This window comes from Pangasianodon hypophthalmus, chromosome 14 (genome assembly GCF_027358585.1).
Source record: "Pangasianodon hypophthalmus isolate fPanHyp1 chromosome 14, fPanHyp1.pri, whole genome shotgun sequence".
Lineage (NCBI taxonomy): Eukaryota > Metazoa > Chordata > Actinopteri > Siluriformes > Pangasiidae > Pangasianodon > Pangasianodon hypophthalmus.
The window spans coordinates 21,571,409-21,589,109 of NC_069723.1; the positions used below are offsets into that span (position 1 = coordinate 21,571,409).

The following is a 17,701-nucleotide window of genomic DNA, read 5'->3' on the forward strand; positions in this document are numbered from 1 at the left end:
TAATCTTCAACATGCCAGAAAAAGACAGTGTGTATTTGTGTGTGTGTAACCGAAAGGTGAACTTCATGTGAAGTGGTTTAGCGGTTAGAGAATGTGTGTGTGTGTGTGTATATCAGTAGCTGGGAAGTTAGAAGTTGAATCACAAAGGAACATCTAATGAATTGGCTTATTTATAGCTTTAATTATGCTTTAGAGGAAAGAAAGCTCCTGCACGAGAGCACACGAGAGAGGTTATTTGAGCAAAATTCATTACACTGTATCAGCAGCATTGTAAGCATTTACCAATAACAGCGTTGTCATGGTGCAGAAATGCTACCTTCGCGACTGACTGCGTTATGTAATACACCACAGGGCAATAGAAAAACTTAACCCACTCTCAGACTCCCTCATGTGGGAGGCAGTTCAGTGTAAGCGTGTGTGTGTGTGTGCACGCGTGTGTGTGTGTGTGTGTGTGTGCGTGTGTATTTGTTCCTCATGGCTATTTACCGCTGAGGAACTCAGCCTACGCTTGAAGACGGTGTAAATACAGGCAGTGTAATAAATGCTCCACATCTCAAGCCCTGACATGAACTACAGAAGCTCTTAGTATGGCTCAGGTAACGTTATCTTAAATCCCGGAGACAGAACTATTTTATTACTTTATTAGGTAGTATTTTTAGTAGTCATTAATATGCCATTGTACCAACACAGACTGTTTTACTGGTTGTGCTTTATCATACATATTAAGTTTTATTTTATTTGTTTAATGTACATACGTTTTGTACTCTGTATACTTCATTTAATATAGAATATAGAGTTATAGAGTATGGCTAAAAATGAAAACTACATGATACTACTGTATACTCTAGAATTAGAAAGATTAAGTAAGAAATAGGTGTAATTGAACTGAAAGTTGTTTGTTTTATTGGAAAAAAAAACTCAAGATGTCATTGGAAGAAGCTGATTGTGAACACACTACATACATTTGTGTTTTAGTTGATGCTAACACTGACTAACATCGACTGTAAGACAATTCAGTACAGTAAATTGCAGTCTTACAGTTACTACTTCACCAAACAAGTGCATTCGCATTTAATAAAGCACTCTTTTGGAGTTCTATTATGATCTGATTGAGGGATTTGACGAAAAACTTGTGTGATATTTTTCCTTATTTATTTGCCAATATTGGGTAAACCATTATAAATTAGCACTTGATCCAGTTTCAGCAGTTTATGGTACTATGTGCCCTGAATGTTTTTGGATGTTTTGATGTCAGCCAAGAATTTTCATTTCAGTACATCACTTATAGACATGTATGATCTGGTTCAGTGTATTGCTACATGCTGCTTTTATATGTATATAAATATTTTCCACTCAGAAAGGTTACTCAGGACATTTTAATTGAAACCCATGGCAGTAGATGTTCACAATCACTGTGGCATTCACAATCATTACGCTCTGTTGCTAGTAGACACATATGTTGTCTTTTGGAGCAACTTAGCACACACATGGATAGAAATTATCATTATTTTGTAAGCTATAGCTCATTATTATTATTATTTCTTCTTGTTATTATTATCATATTACTAAATCATACTAATCTAATTATTCTGTAATTACATAAAGCTATTGTATTATATCCAGTTCTATTATTATATATCTGTATGCAGTCTGCATACAGATATATGATAATAGAATTGTATGCAGACTGCATACAGATATATGATGATAGAATTGGATAAAATACAATAGCTTTATGTAATTCTGTATGCAGTCTGCATAGCAACAAAAGTTTGTTGTGTGTTTTTCGGCATCACTGCAGTAAGTCCCTCAGTGTAAGTGTCATTAATCAGCTGTGGAACAGCCGCAGAGTCCACAGGGTGCATGTGGAGATAAGGAGACTTGGAACGTAGATCTCTATGTAACATTAATGCTATTGTTTCTCAGTCTTTCTGAGTGTCTGAAATGAGGAGTGTTTAATATCTGCCCCTTTTTTGATCCTGATTCTCTGAGTTAGGCTAGTTGGATAAAATCTCCAAGGTTATTCAAGCAACCACGGTTTCTTGCAGGTCTTGATTCGTTGACTTAGTAAGCTGGAAGGAATTAATTATTAACCAGGTGACATGTTTTCCCCTTCACCTCCTCACAACCCCTGACACCAGTTGGATTTTTTTAATGTTTGTATGAGCATCTTTAAGAACCCAAGAACATTTCTACTGTAATATTGTCATGGGAGTCTTGGGCTGTTTAGAATTTTCTTCATGGTAAGACAGCATTGGATTTCCCAAGATTCTTTTCAACAAATTAGTTTTATGTTCTTTGGAGCCACACTAGTGACTCCATTTAAGTGGTATTCATATGAGAGCTGCTTGGCCACACTTTCTTACTCAGTGGATTAAGGACATCATCATGCTGTCATATGAGCTTTTATTTTCATCAGTTCTTTGTTAATTGTCCACTTTTTGTTATTTATACTACATTTCCCATGCAAAGCACTGCATGCCTTGTATATACAATGCAGGCCGGGGAAAAGTGTTACCCTAACCAGGGAGTGCACATGATACAGATTTAATATCTGTGCTTGTTTGCAAGGCTGGGAGCATTTTCTAGAACAACTACATGTCTTTTTGTCTGCCTGCTGAGTGTCTTCTCAATTGCAAAGTCAACAAAAGCAATGGAAGACCTCTAAAAGCTCTGCTGATAATGAAGTTCGTGTAACATCCTGGTTTAACTTGATAGTGGCAGACCTATGTGGTAATAGTGGATCTAGAATCACTTCATTAAAGAACACATCTACAAGGTGGTAGGGGGTCCAGGATCACTTCATAAGGATGGTAGGAGTTTAGAGGCAGAACTATGTGATAGCAAGAGGTCTAGACAGTGCTTAATTTGTGAAACATGAGGTACCAGAACACCAAGGGAGAGGTGAGGCAAAAGGTCCAACTATAGACACTACAGTGCTCCAAGCACGTCAGGTAATACAGTACTGTCATGCAGTAATGCCATCATATAGAGCTAATAGTGTAGGTATGATGAGTAGGATACCATGAGGGATTACAGTCATAACATTTCAGTGATGCCATGGGAGGACTGGATGAGTCAACAGCACATTTTCTATGTTTTACGCACATCTGTGGCACAGAGTTGAATTTTGTGAGTGATGTGCAAACAGGTTTCAGAAATAGAAATGACACCTCACTTGCTTTTTTTTAGCATCTTGTAATGCCCCATCACTTTTGCTTGCTTCTTTAAGAAATGACAACAAAATCAGCTGCCTTTTTAGTCATATCTATGATGCGTGAACACATGTGACTGATAACACGAGGATGCTATGGTTACTAATGACCAATTGGTCATCATGGAAATGAGCCAACTGCATTTATTCCAGATTCCAGAATCAACTTATAATGGGGTGGATCTATATGGTAATAGAGGGTCCAGAATCACTTCCTAATAAAGGCAGATATATGAAGTGATATATGGAGTCCAGAATCAATTCTTGTGGTATGGTAAGGGTTTGAGAATCACTGTAGAATATGGCTTGATGTGTGTATGTGGAAGTAGTGGTCTAGAATCACTTCATAATTGAGGTACACCAGTGTTGTGGTAGGATGGGGCAGATCAATGGAGGGGTAGAGCTTCCAGAATCACTTCCTAATGAGGTGGCTTAAGGTGCAAGTAGGAGTCCAGAAATACTTTATAATAGGGGTGGACCTTTGGGGTGGTACGAGTCCAGAATCAGTTCGTAATGGGAATATATGGGGTGGTAGGAGTCTAGAATCACTTTATAAATGGGTTGGATCTATGGGATGGCAGGGGTCCAGATAATAAGGGAATTTTTGGAGTGATAAGAGTCAAAAATCATTTCATAATAGTAGTTGAAATACAGGGTGTCCCCAAAGTCTCCATACATTGGTGACTATGTATGCCAGCACCACGTTGGTTGTGCCTTCATCAGTGGATGTTCGTGGACTTTCACTTCTCGGTTGGTCCACAACACTTCCAGTCTTTTTTAATTTGTTAATATTTGGCAACAGTGTCGTGTGTGATGTGCGTGCCATGTTTCCTGTTAGAGTCCATTGTGACCTTCTCGATCCAGCTATGAGAATGATTTCAATACATTCTTCTTTTGTCAAAGGCATTCTTAAAGGCTATCTGGCCAAAATATATAACATAAACTAAGTATGAATATTTTCTTCATAATAAGGGCGGACCTTTGGTGGTATGAGTCTAGAGTCGATTCTTAACATGTGATCTGTGGGGTTGTAAGGGTCCAGAATCAATTCTTAATGGGAGATATATGGGATGGTAGGGGTTTTGTAATAGGGCCATATCTGTGTGCTAGTAGGGGGTTGAGAGTCACTTCATAATAGAACAAATCTCTTATGGAGTGGATCCACAGGATGGTAGGTGGTCTAGAATTACATCATTAGGGGACAGATCTATAGGGTTGTACGGAGTCCAGAATCACTCTATTAATAGGGGTGAATCTACTGGTTGATGATGGGGTTTACAATGATTTCAAAGAAGGAGAAGATCAATAGTGTGGCAGGGGGTCTAGTAAAGAGTCCAGAATACTGTGATCATGCGGACAGATCTATGCAGTGGTAGGGGGTCCAGAATCACTTCATTTTATGGGTGGATCTATTCCGTGGTGGGGGAGAGGGGAGGTAGAATTATGTGATAATATTAGTGTAAGAGATGGTAGAGGTCCAGAATCACTTCAATATAAGGGTGGATCTAGGAGGTGTTACAATTTGAGTCATGTGAATTGTTTTTGTAATAAGAGCATTACCTAACACATAAATTTGCCTTAGATATACAGAAACTGGTGCAAACACAACAACAAAAGCATGACTACAATATAAACATTTTAAAAAAATCATACAAGTGCATGAATGAACTCCCTGCCAAAACTCTTTGCCAACCCATGTAAAATTGTCTCGATCTGCCACTGCTTCATAAGCTCATTTTCCCACAAGGCTCTTTCTCATTCCCAAACTCCTGTGTCGCAAACATTAACAGGAAATGCATTTGTGTATATGTTTTGCATATTCTAATGCCTCTTTGTTTTTCGCTTTCAGTCTGCCGAGTTCTTCGACATGCTGGAGAGGATGCAGGTGAGATTGTGTTGATTTCTTCAAGTTAATTAGGTTAATTTGTGACATGATAAAGCTTCTACAACATGCACTTCACGTGGCTTCTCTGCTTTACTTGACTTTTAGCTCAAGTGTGTACATGAAGCCTGTCATTTTGAAAAGAGGTGACCAATTTTGTCCTCGAAAGCCGGCAGAGTTGAAGTGGTATATCCAGCTGAGCAAGCAGTGGGGAGGCTATCCATACCACCCTGATTGAATGATGGCATAGGAAGCCTGAATATACTAGCTCTTTCAAAGCTCCATTGATCCGTCTAGTACATTTCTCTGTGGTGGGTGTTTAGTTAGTGGTGTGATCTGGAAATCAGTTTTTTAGCTCATGAACAAGGATGACTCATTGACCTGACACAACACTACCAGACACGGCTGTGTATGCCAGAGGGGGGAAAAGGGCATGTTAGCCAGTAGTGAAAGAACACCAGATCGATATGCAGAACACTCCTTTCATAGAGGAGATCAGCAAGGCTTGCTATCCTGTCCTGTGTACCATATGATGAACATATCGACCAGATGCGGATGCTCAATGGCAAACATCTCTTGAGTAGACGATCGAAGAGCCTGAGCTCTTTGAAATTAAAAGCTGGGAGGATTCTGTGAAGGTTTGCAGCCACCCAGTTTGTTTTATGGCTGGTTTATGCTTTTTCCGAAGGTGGTAAAGAGGGAGGCAGGTTGAAAAAGACAATGTCTTGTCTGATGCAAGTATAAAACAACTGTTTTTTACTGTTCCTACTGTAAAAAAGTAATAAATAATCCAGGCTTTTAGGAGTTCATTTCAGGCCATTCTCAGAAGCACTTCAGATGTTCTGATGAAGCATAAACCAGGCTTTAATGTCTAGTACTAGTAATTTCAGGTGTCTGGGCATTTATTATGTTGAAGGAGTTTCATCAGACATCAGAGGTTCTTTTAATGAATAGAGGGAATTTTCCTGGCATTTATCTCTGTGAATGATTCATGAATTTTTTTAAGAACACAAAACAGTCATTTATGTTCAGAAGTGAAAACTGCCAGGGTAGACATGTTAAGACAGCACTGCAAGTGGGTGATATGGTCAGGTTAATGCTTCTACATCTGTGTGTCTGGGTGTTGTATGCGGGAGGTTCGTGTAGCTGTCTGCCATCATACTTGCATGTAATATAGACGTGTTCAGTAAGAGGAGGAAAATGAAAAACTAAATGAAAGTCAAAGTTGAATGATTGGAGAAGAAGAAGCTGATCAATACTACTAATTTCTTGGTTCTTAATGAAACATACCATACTATTAGATATTAAAGATATCTGCCAGAGAATTAACATCAAGGTGATTAACGGCAAAATAATAAACAAAGGTTTGCTCAGAGTTTTAAAATGACCTTCCCCTTTACAAAGAAGCACAAACCAAAATTCTTCTCTTTCCTCCTCACTAAACCAAAAACAAGAGAAAACAGAATGATTTTCTAAAGAAAAGGCACTCCTACAGTGTCCTGGCAACTATCCTGTCTGATATCAACAGGTACAAAGAAGATGATGAAATGTTCAAGTATAGGCAAGCATAGCACGTATATACACAATCCAGAAAGCTAGCGTCATGTTGAATTATACAAAGTTCAAATTCATGCATGGAGCAAAGACCGAAGCTGGGATATATGAAAGCTGTTAACAGGACTGGCATGATGGGCCCAAATGTGCCACCATTGTCACACACTGTCTCTCTTTTATATTTACCTAAGATGATGATGTTATTCCCGACCTGCTAATCCCAGTGTCGGATCTTGCTCTCATCCAGGAACTCCTAAACATGCAGTAGAGAGAGAGAGAGAGAGATGCATAGAAAGTAAAAAATACATCCCCTAATGATCATGTTAACTTCCCTAACACTTTTTCTAGCTAACTAACATAAATTGAAGCACTATTATTTTAGTGTCCTATATAGTTACATTATGCTATATAAATAACTATATTTTTAGTGTCCTATATAGTTATATTATGCTATATAAATAACATATACTTGCATATGATTGTGCACAGAAGCTCAGAGGGTATGGTACATGTAGTACAGACTCCTGCTGTGTCTGTACTATGGCCACAGACTGAAATTTGGCAGCTTTGTATAAGCTGCATTAGAACAGACACTTATGAAGATGACTCCCACCATTATCTTGTATTATCTCCTGAGCTGTGGACCCTCAACCCCACTGCTGGATATCTTCAAGCCTGCAGAACTTACTCCCAGTCCTAAACTAACACAACTGCTTCTTTATTTAATCACAGCCATCTAAGCATCTGCATATCAGGTCCAGGTTTGTTTGAACTAAATTCTTCAGGGTTGTAGATTCCAGGAGTTTACTTCACTGGTAGAAAAGAAAATATTCTGCCTCAAGGGTTGTTTAGTTAACAGTTAACAGTTCTGTGTAGAACCTTATAATTGAGGGTTTTTTTTCCAGAAAAAAGGTACAAAAATAAATGCATAATAGTTTAAACAGGTACAAAGATAAGCGCACGTTGTCACAAAATGACAGATACAGAACTGTAAGTTTAGTGTTTTTTTTTTTTTTTTTTTTGAATGAAAGGGTTACAACTTTTCTGTTTACCTTTTTTCAATAAAGCATTATGGACTTGGAACACTAAATAAGATTTTATCTTTCCCAACTAATATCTCGACCAGGGGTGGAAACCACTTGAGTACTTCATTTTTATACTTAAGTATTATTTTGCTGTATTTATATTTTACTTGAGTATTATTGAAATTGAATACTTGTACTCTTACTCAATTAGATTTCCAACCAAATATAAAACTCCAGTTATTTCAGTTCAGCATCCAAGCATTTCAGTTATAGCTATTCATGGGTGACTGAAGATATATAAGCCACCAGTCTGCAGTGTGGAACCTGAGGATGAGGGCCCCTGGCCCTACCTCAGTAAAATGTTTCATTACGCTGAAGTAAGCAAACACTCATATAAAAAGAGGTGTCTCCTTTACCACTGTAGAAGCCATAATCTAATCTAAAAAGTATGTTGGGGTAAGTTTAGCCAATTTGCTAATGTTAACTGGCTATATATAACAAAGTTAATGTGATTTCTTTGCTAATGTCAGGTTAAACTAGCATCGATTCCAGTAGCTAACATAAACTGGCTAGGCAAGAAATTAAATTCTTGCTAATGGTAAATATTTGCAGGATTTGCAGGATATTTTAGTTACAAACTACTGTATGTAGTGTTAGTCATGCATATGACCATCAAAATGGTGTAGCTGTTTTAAAATGAAAATCATCTTCTACCAGTGTTAAATAAGTAATAAAAATTATTTTTCACATGAACACATGAGATTAATGTAAACTTTTAATTGAGTAAGATTTTGGCACATGCTTTCTTTTAAGTATAATTCTCAGGACTTTTCTTATACCTTATACTCTTATATATTTCTTATATCTTACACTGACTGTCACTGACTGAAATGCATGTGTGATGTGTGGAATTAGCACACTGTTCTTGTATTGACTTGTGGTTTCTGGTTAACACCTTTTCCCTTTTCATTTTCTAACGCAAACGTGGATCACTACAGCTTCCTAAATATGAGGAAACTAAGAAGCACAAGGTGTGGAGAGAGTGTGTGTGTTTGTGTGTGTATCTGTATCTCTATGTATCTCTACGTGCATGTGCATGTGTGTCTCTCCTGTGCTCACTTCAGTGCTTTTTTTCTGTTGCTGCTAGTCATTTACTCAGTAAAGCATTAGAGAAGAAACAAGGTCCTGGCCTCTGGTTACCTTCAAATTAAATATCTCCACTGAATATCTTCTACATCCCGACGTGATAAAGGTCAAGAGCGAAAGCTGTGCTAGAACAGACTGAAATGTCAAAGAAGAGCACAGTGCAAGCACAAACTGACTGCTGTTCATGCTCCATTAGTAGTGCATGGTAAAATGCTTAGTTTTGTTGGTCTGTTTTGGGGTTTTTTTTGTTATAGGGAATGCTGTCTGGTCTCTGGATGATAATACACTCTCAGAAATAATGCTATTAACTGGGAATATGAGATACAGCTTGTCGCATAGGTGGCACTCTCTTGTACGTGTAGCTGTACATTTAGAGGAATGTAATTGTAGAGGAACCACTTTAAGTTATATAATTATTAATGGCAGGGAATATAATGATCTAAAATTGATATCTTAATAAATTATGTCTTATTTAACTCAGAAAATTGTGTGGCAGTCAGTGAAAACCTGTCAGATCTCGCTGTGGCTGAATTCCTGAGAACGGCCAAAATTGACTTTTTCTGCCAGTAACATACTTAGACACTTCAATGTTAAGAAAACATAAGATCAGTCGAGGGAAGAGATTATGATGAAATGTATGTATGAAATGTACAATTTAGCAGTAATGTTGTTTTTCCATAAGTAAGTTGGGTTACAAATATAGAGGTAGACAGAGCATCTTTCAGTGGATTTTCACATGTGGGGCCAACCAAAATTTAAAATCTAGAGCTAAATCATGTTGATTTACATGTTGACACTTGATTTTTCTTTGTCAATGTTTTTTTTAAACTTTTTCTTTCTTCCTAACAGGATGACTACATCCCGTACCCCCGGATAGAAGACGTGAGTAATAACAACATCACCAAGGTTTCATACGGATTTCATTTCCACGCTCTCATTATCACCATCCTCCTGTTGTTTCTCTAGGTGCTGGAAAAGGGAGGACCTTACCCTCAAGTGATCCTGCCCCAGTTCGGAGGTTACTGGATCGAGGATGCAGAGGCTCCTCTGGGCACCCCGACATCCTCAGACAGTAGCTTCTGTGAGGAAGAGGACACTGAAGGCATGGGACCTGGGGGAGAAGGAGGAGGAGGAGGCTTTGGATACAGGCTGGAGAGCAACAGCACAGCACGAGCGTACCGCAAACACTTTCTCGGAAGAGTGAGTGTAAATCTAATTAAACTCGCATGACTATCTTTTACGACATGCATCACAACATCTCTCAGCTAAGTCCTGAGAAATAACATAAACCTGGAACAGCACTGTACATCAACCATACTAAATGTTTATAAATCTCTCTGTTAGCTCAGGATATGGCAGACATTCCACATAAACAGACTTTTAAAAGGTGTCATTGTTCATATGGTACACAGGAGACATTTATTTAGCATTTATGGAAGGAGTCTCCAGTGTCAGGGTTTTGTGATATGATATGACAAGCTGCATTTTGAGAGAAAACGAGACAAATATAAGCGAATAAAAACAAATACGGTGCAAAATCTGTAATAAATAATAAATTGTCAGTCTCTGTGTTGTAAGAGGAATAAAACACTTTGGGGCATGGTTGCTATAAAAGAAAAAAAAATCATTGTGGTGGTAACTCTATATACGTTCGGCTGTGTCACTCCACCCTGTCGTTGATTATTTTCTTATAAAAGCGCTCCCCTATATGGATTATTCCTTACATAATGAGCAATTAGCATTATGTGACCCAAACAACATTCCATATCATCACAATATTAATACAGAGTCCTTTTTTTTTTTTTTTTTTTTTTGTATTTGGGTCTACCTGTGACAAATGCAACACCTAACAAGCCGGCTAGCTATGTGCTTACAATACCTACTGTACATTACAGTACAGACATACAAGTAGTCTTTTGTTATGTTTCTTGTTGTTGCTGCTTCCTAACCAGTCTGAGGTTCACACATGCCATAGCTAATAGCTTAGCATAAAAATGCCTGTGGGATTTAAGGGACCCATTTCCAATTTGCATACTGATGCATATTCATAAATCCTTGCACTCCTTAGTACATAAAGGTATAGAAATGCTCACAGGCCATTTTAGTAGTTTCAGAGCATCATTTAAACAATTTATTCCTCAGCATATACACGTTTAAAGGTAATTTAAGCATTTTACCAATGAACCTTTTTCATTTCTCAAGTAGTCTGAGGTCTAAAAGGTCAACAAGTCTGTGTGTCAAGAGTACATCTGTAATGCCATTTTTGAAAAGACATTTTTTCCTTGTTGCAGTATAAAACCTCTCTTTCTGAAGCAGTTTTCTACTCGTAGCATTTACGTCTCACAGAGAGCTTGATAGAAATACGAGAAAATGACACTTACATTGCGCTGAGCTGGATGTGAAATCAGCAGTTCAGAAAATGAACCATTTTCTCCTCATGTCTCTGAGTGAAGAGGATATGGAGGAAGCTGGTGAGGAATTCAGGAAATGAAATGAAGCCTGTAAAATTGAAGCATCTCTCTCTCTCTCTCTCTCTCGTTCAGGAGCACATGAACTATTATTGCACAGGCAGTAGTTTGGGAAACCTCATTATGTCTTTAAAGCATGAGGAGGCTGAAGGTCAGGAATTCCTTCGTATTATGCTCAGGTATAATACACATACATACACACACACACACACACACACACACACACACTAACCTACATCCTTTTGTGAACACGTCATCACATGAACTGTATATTTGCACTTACAAACATTTAACGGAATTAAGCAGGACAGTGTTAGGTGTGAACACATGCCAGGAATGACGGCATATCAGTCTACCTGGACGAGACGTAGTATAATTTCCAGGACAGCTCATGTCTGAACAGAAGCGGAAACATTGCTGGAAAAGACACATTTGAAGTAGTTAATTTAAAACATTTGGACAGTGAAGTGACAACAAGAGGAAAAAAAAACTTTGACAAAAAAGCAGAACTGAAGAAACGTCTGGAAATTGAGTCAGAATTAGAGAAGTGAAACGAGGATGAAATTTAGTCATATAAATGCCACAGTACATTTACAGGATGCAGTTATTTATTGCTCAATCAGAGACTCCAAGAAAGCCATCTAGAAAATTCTAGCAATAAACTCAAATTTCATAAACTTCATTGCTTTTTTACATGTCATATTCTGTCTAAGGAGACTTTTACAGCATAAATCCTGCTAAAATCTGTTTAAAGGTTGAATGTGTGACTGAGACAAAGCCCAGACATTGCCTTTAAATTTATCCCAATAATGAGTGTGAAAATAGCTTTGTCCTCTCAGTATTGAATGTAAATAGATCAACCGCAAGCTTCAGTGAGTCACTTCCTGTCTCTCTGTCCCTTTATACTTCACAAGATTTCATTGTTACGCTGGACATCCAGTCAACAATTAGTCTTCACCACAAGCCATATTCATTTGCATTTTAATCTGAAGTTAACTCTCTCACTGCTGTCTAACAAAATGTACCCCAAATGGCACATTTAACCCTTTGATAAACAGGCCATGATAGATTTTTTGAGAACATGAACAATTTCTGATCATTAATTCACATTAAAAATGGATATTTCTCTACAGTTATTTAGGTTATATTCAGTTTCTGCAGTAATCAAACTCATAATTAAGTAGACAGATGAATCAATAATGAGAAATTTGGGTTTAAATGCTTGATAAGAATTGGAAATGTTATATATAAAATATATAATTATATATTCCTTGCGCGTCCTTCTGCACTGCTTGTGCTTCTGTTTCGATCTTCTTGATGTAAAGAATGATGGTTTATGAGCTTTTTGATTATGGCAGGTCATATAATAGCAAATCACTGAGTCCTATTTAGAAGCGTGAAAACTGTAGATGTTATTTTTTATTATTTTTTTTTTTATGAGCTACAGTAGGGGAAATACCTACAGGAAAAGACTGACTGGTTGATTCTGTAATTATAGAGTCTGTCTGTAACTGTACAAAGCCATAATTACTGGGTTTAAGGGTGGTGTTCTTAGGGTTACATAAGCCCTTTGTGACAACTGACATAAATAGGTGTCAGCTGTCATAGACGAATGACAATTTTGATGTCAAATTTTGTTATAACGTATGTTTGAATGTCATGACAATTGACTTTGCAGCTCGTCGTATTTTTATTATGTCAGAGTCACAAGCCCTGCGGCTCTTCTTTATTCATTCTGATGCTCAAAGTCTGCTGCTGTAGAGGGTCCCACATAGACACCCTGTAGATTTACACTTCCCAAAAACAGTTACCCATGTCTCCCCCTTGCGTCAGTGGATAATCTCACCTGGATCCTGTAGGTCTGTCCATAAGAACTACTGCTGTAATCATAAAGAGTGTCCTGTGTGCATCCCAGGACTTCACTCCACTGTCACCTCTGGCTTGTTCATTAGGGATCTAAATCTATCCACTATACAAATAAAATTGAACTGAATTGGGAGGTTAATTGGAAAAATTAACACTGCCTTTACATAAAGTGTTACAGAACATTTATGTCTTTATTTTGTAATCTTTCAGGTCAAAGACAAAAACACTTCATGACAGGATTCCACTGGAGGGACTGCACCAGCTGCCCAGTGTTCCTCAGATAGCCAAGGTGTGTATCATCTGTCAACTTTACTGAAGCCATGATGTATAGGTTGTATTCAACAAATATTTGGGCCAGGGGTGCCCAAACTTTTGCATACAACTGTATATGTGCCTAATTATTGCCTATGCTGTGTTGCAGCTGCTTTGTGATGATGTCACAGGTCTGAAGTTTAATCCCGTCCTTTACCCGAGGGTGAGTGTGTCACCGAAAATCTATTCTCATGTTTTCAGATCTGAAATTCTAGTTTAGTTTAGTTTCTGTTATTTCCATAACTATTAGCACCCTTCATAAAAATGGGAAGAACTGAATGTAGAAAATGAATTAACACATTCAACTGATATTTCCAGCTTAAATATATTTTGATTAAAAATAAAAATGTGTGGCACAGTGGTGTACCACCTCAGAGCTGCAGGGTTCTCAACTCGACCCTGAGCTCATGTTTCTGTCTGTGTGGAGTTTCCTGTGTTCTCTCTGTGTCCGTTTTGGTTTCTGCTGCGTTCTCAGGTTTCCTTCCACCTCCCAACAACATGCCAGGATGTAGATATGCTAAATTGCTCCAGGTGTGAATGAGTGTGTGAATGTGCATGTTCATGGTGACATGTGATGGACTGGTGTCCCTTTCAGGGTCCCATTCACTCATGCTCAGTGATGAATGAATGAAATTAATAAATTAACAATTATACATATTGCTTATAGTGGCTTAGTGGTTAGCATGTTTGCCTCGCCCCCTCCAGGTTTGTGGGGGTCAATTCCCACCCCCACCCTGTGTGCGTGGAGTTTGCATGTTCTCGTCGTGCTTCAGGGGTTTCCTCCAGGTTCTCCGGTTTCCTCCCCCAGTCCTGAAGGCTGATTGGTATTTCTAAATTGTCTGTAGTGAGTGAGTGTGTGTATCCCCTGGGATAGGCTCCAGGCTCCCAGCGAACCTGTGTAGGATATGCGGTACAGAAAATGGATGGATGGACAGACATATTGCTTATTCTAATACATATGTGGGATGATGTGATGTCATTTACATCTAGTATAATGCAGGGCGGAAAAAAACTGTAGAAAGCAACATTGTTCTTCGTAAAGTCTGTAGTAAATTCACCACAGCAGCTAGCTAGCTAGATAGGAGTAATTTTAGGGGTGTTAAATTTAGTCTAGAACTTTCTGGAGTTCTACCTGCTGACTTTTTTTCATGAGGATAACGGGGACGGGGTTCTGCTCTGTTTACAGTGCTCACTACCCTGCACTACTCAGGACATCTGGGCTAATGTATATGTACCCCGGGGTGCTGTAAAGTCCATCTGCTTCTCTAATGCCCACAGGCCCAGTCTCTTTCTCTCTCTCTCTCTCTCTCTCTCTCTCTCTCTGTATGTGTGTGAGAATGTTTCAGCATTGCCTGGATCATCTCTGGACCCCATTTGGTCTCTCAGACGTGGCCAACACGAAGCCCTTCTTGAATTATAAAGAGTCCTGACACACACATATGGTCTTCCTGCTGGCTCTGTCTCTCAGTCACTGTCTGCTTTTTCTCGTCCCTCAGGCCTCTCAGCTGATAGTCGGCTTCGACGAGCACGAAGTCAATAACACCTTCAAGTTCGGGGTCATATATCAGAAGTTTGGGCAGGTGAGTGAGATTGAATGTTATTCAGAAATATTCAGATTAATGATGGTAAAATATGCAGGAACACTACACTAGAGTTTTTACACTTTTTCACACTTTCTTCCATTTTTTTCCCTCCTTGTATCTCAGACGTCTGAAGAAGAGTTATTTGGGAATAACGAAGAGACGCCGGCATTTGCCGAATTTCTCAGTGTGTTGGGAGACAACATTGAGCTGCAGGATTTTAAAGGGTAACTCAACATCGCAATGCAACACATACACACCGAAATAAATAAAGATTTTAGTGAAAAATCACACAAACTATTACACTTCTTACTCTAAACAACCTTTGCTTCTTTAGCTCAGCTATGAGGCTAATGAAAATCTGTCTTGCCCAAAATCCTCTGTAAACATCTACTTATTGGCACATTATTAGAAAAAAATTTATGTATTTTAAAATATTGTGATGTATTTGTGTCATATCTCCCACCCAAAGACCTAATGTCTTTTATCTTGAGTTTATCTTTTATCAGTCAATTCAATTCAATTCAATCAAAAACATGCATATGTTTTAACTTTATAAAAGTGGTTATAATATTTTGTGCATCAATGTAAAATCTCTCAAGAATAAATTGTGATGCATATAACAATCATTAGTTATCATTATTATTATATTAGCTCTGGTGCAAATCAAAAGAAGCAAATGTCAGATACCAACCGTGTCTTGGTTGATCGGTGACTTTGGAAGTAAGCAGAAAATTATGGGGATTTTTGTTTGTTTTTTTCCAAATCCACCATTTTTTTTTTTTTTTTTTTTACAAATCCACAAATTAATGACTATGCAATATACATGCACATACATTACTAGAACTATTATTCTGTTTCCTCCTATTGGCTCAGGGAGTTTTTCCTCACCACTGTTGCCTCTGGCTTCATCATTAGGGACCTAAATCTACATTTGGATTTCTGTAAAGCTGCTTTGGGACAGCATCTATTATTATAAACGCTATCAATAAAGTTGAATTGACTTGAATCTGAGAGACAGCAGTTAAATAACTCCACAAAGACTTAGGTTTCCTTATTTAATTGCTATTCTGTATCATTTTGTTTTGTCTGTGGTAATAATAATGATTAAGTAGAGAATAAAACACTTAGGGATGTGTTGTTATAGAAAAATAATCAGCAACTGAGTGGTGTGATGCAGCCCGAGGCCAAGCGAAGTTACTGTTACAGCCCCAAAGTTGATTATTTTCCAATAATTGTAAAGGTCAGAGTGTTTTATAGCACTTATATCACAGCAATTTGATGCTTGAATGTGTTTTAGCATCAAAGTCTTCAGGACAGACGAGCTGATGATTTCCGGTTTCTTGCTAAAATAACAGGCTGCATTTTGAAAGAGAGTGAGAGAGAGAGAGAGAGAGAGAGAGAGAGATATGCTGGTGAGGAAATGACTGTTTTTCGCAGCTATTATGTAGGTGAGAACAGGAACTTACTTGTCTTTTCAACGTTACAATATTAAATCTGACTATTCCTTACATATTTACATTTAATACTGTAAGTTATTTCTCACTTGTGTTATAGCAGCTAAATAGTCATTCCTTCACCAGCCTCTTTATTGTTAATAAGGCACAAAAAAGCAAAACAAAATGCATCTTGTCATGATGTTGAGAAACCTGAAATTGCAAACTCCTCTGTTCAGAAGACTTTCTCATGGCGGAAAACTTACTGATGTTACAAAGTGCTAACACTGGAGACTCCTTCTTTAGATTTCAAATGAACATCTCTATACAAAATATTTTACCATATTGAAGATTATTTAGATAATGACAAATTTTATTATTCATTGCTAGTCTTCATGGACAGATCGTCCACCATACAAGTCCCTGTGTAAGTTGTTACTTTAGAAACAATAACATACTAGAACGAGTGCATTAATATTATAACCCTGTGATTTGTTGCTGCACTACTGTCAGAGCTGTTGTTATAGAAAATTAATCAACAAGTTCTAACCAATCAGAATTGAGAATTGAACAGCTCTGTGGTATAAACTGGAATAAAACATAAGACACTCCAGATGTTTAAAAACTTTTGACTGGCAGTGTAAATGTGTAATATGTCGCATAATTTCCTGTATGGTGCTCTGGCCTTCAGGTTCCGTGGTGGTCTGGACGTGTCTCATGGACAAACAGGAACACAGTCAGTCTACACTGTTTTCCGAAACAGAGAAATCATGTTCCACGTATCGACTAAACTTCCCTTCACAGAGGGAGACGTACAGCAGGTAGACACGTAATCTCCAATCAGAGAGCTCTGTTTGTTTGTTTTCCAGGAGTTGCTTGAGAAAGCTTTATAATGTAAGAAACACGATGGTGTAATAGATTCTTGCTCTAGACATTAGAGTTGGTGTAACATCATTTTAGAGAAGTATAGACGTGTTCTGCTGTAGAATTTCAGTGCTGAATTTAACACTGTATGTTGCAGCTGCAGAGGAAGAGACACATCGGGAACGACATTGTTGCTGCGGTTTTCCAGGAAGAACCCACTCCATTTGTACCTGACATGATCGCGTCTAACTTCCTCCATGCCTATGTGTTAGTGCAGGCTGAAAACCCCTGTACTGATCACACCACCTACAAGGTACTGAACTGATAAAATGGGATGGACAGATCATAATTTCA

At 38.1% G+C, this 17,701-nt stretch overlaps 1 protein-coding gene across 10 annotated transcripts in view; it reads left to right on the forward strand.

Moving 5' to 3' along the window:
• The window catches only part of rap1gap2a (RAP1 GTPase activating protein 2a), a 116,345-nt gene that overhangs the window by 84,386 nt on the left and 14,258 nt on the right, over positions 1-17,701 (forward strand). For 4 of the 10 annotated variants that reach the window (XM_026934707.3, XM_026934705.3, XM_034310547.2 and 1 more), the window contains 11 exons: positions 5,064-5,099; positions 8,674-8,706; positions 9,671-9,703; positions 9,788-10,021; positions 11,365-11,468; positions 13,366-13,444; positions 13,577-13,630; positions 14,964-15,047; positions 15,174-15,274; positions 17,175-17,304; positions 17,505-17,660. In XM_026934707.3, coding sequence (XP_026790508.1) covers positions 5,064-5,099; positions 8,674-8,706; positions 9,671-9,703; positions 9,788-10,021; positions 11,365-11,468; positions 13,366-13,444; positions 13,577-13,630; positions 14,964-15,047; positions 15,174-15,274; positions 17,175-17,304; positions 17,505-17,660 — 1,044 coding nt within the window. Of the gene's footprint in view, positions 1-27; positions 597-5,063; positions 5,100-8,673; positions 8,707-9,670; positions 9,704-9,787; positions 10,022-11,364; positions 11,469-13,365; positions 13,445-13,576; positions 13,631-14,963; positions 15,048-15,173; positions 15,275-17,174; positions 17,305-17,504; positions 17,661-17,701 lie in introns of those variants that run through there. The other 6 variants (XM_053239591.1, XM_026934712.3, XM_026934704.3 and 3 more) reach the window with 3 other exon arrangements.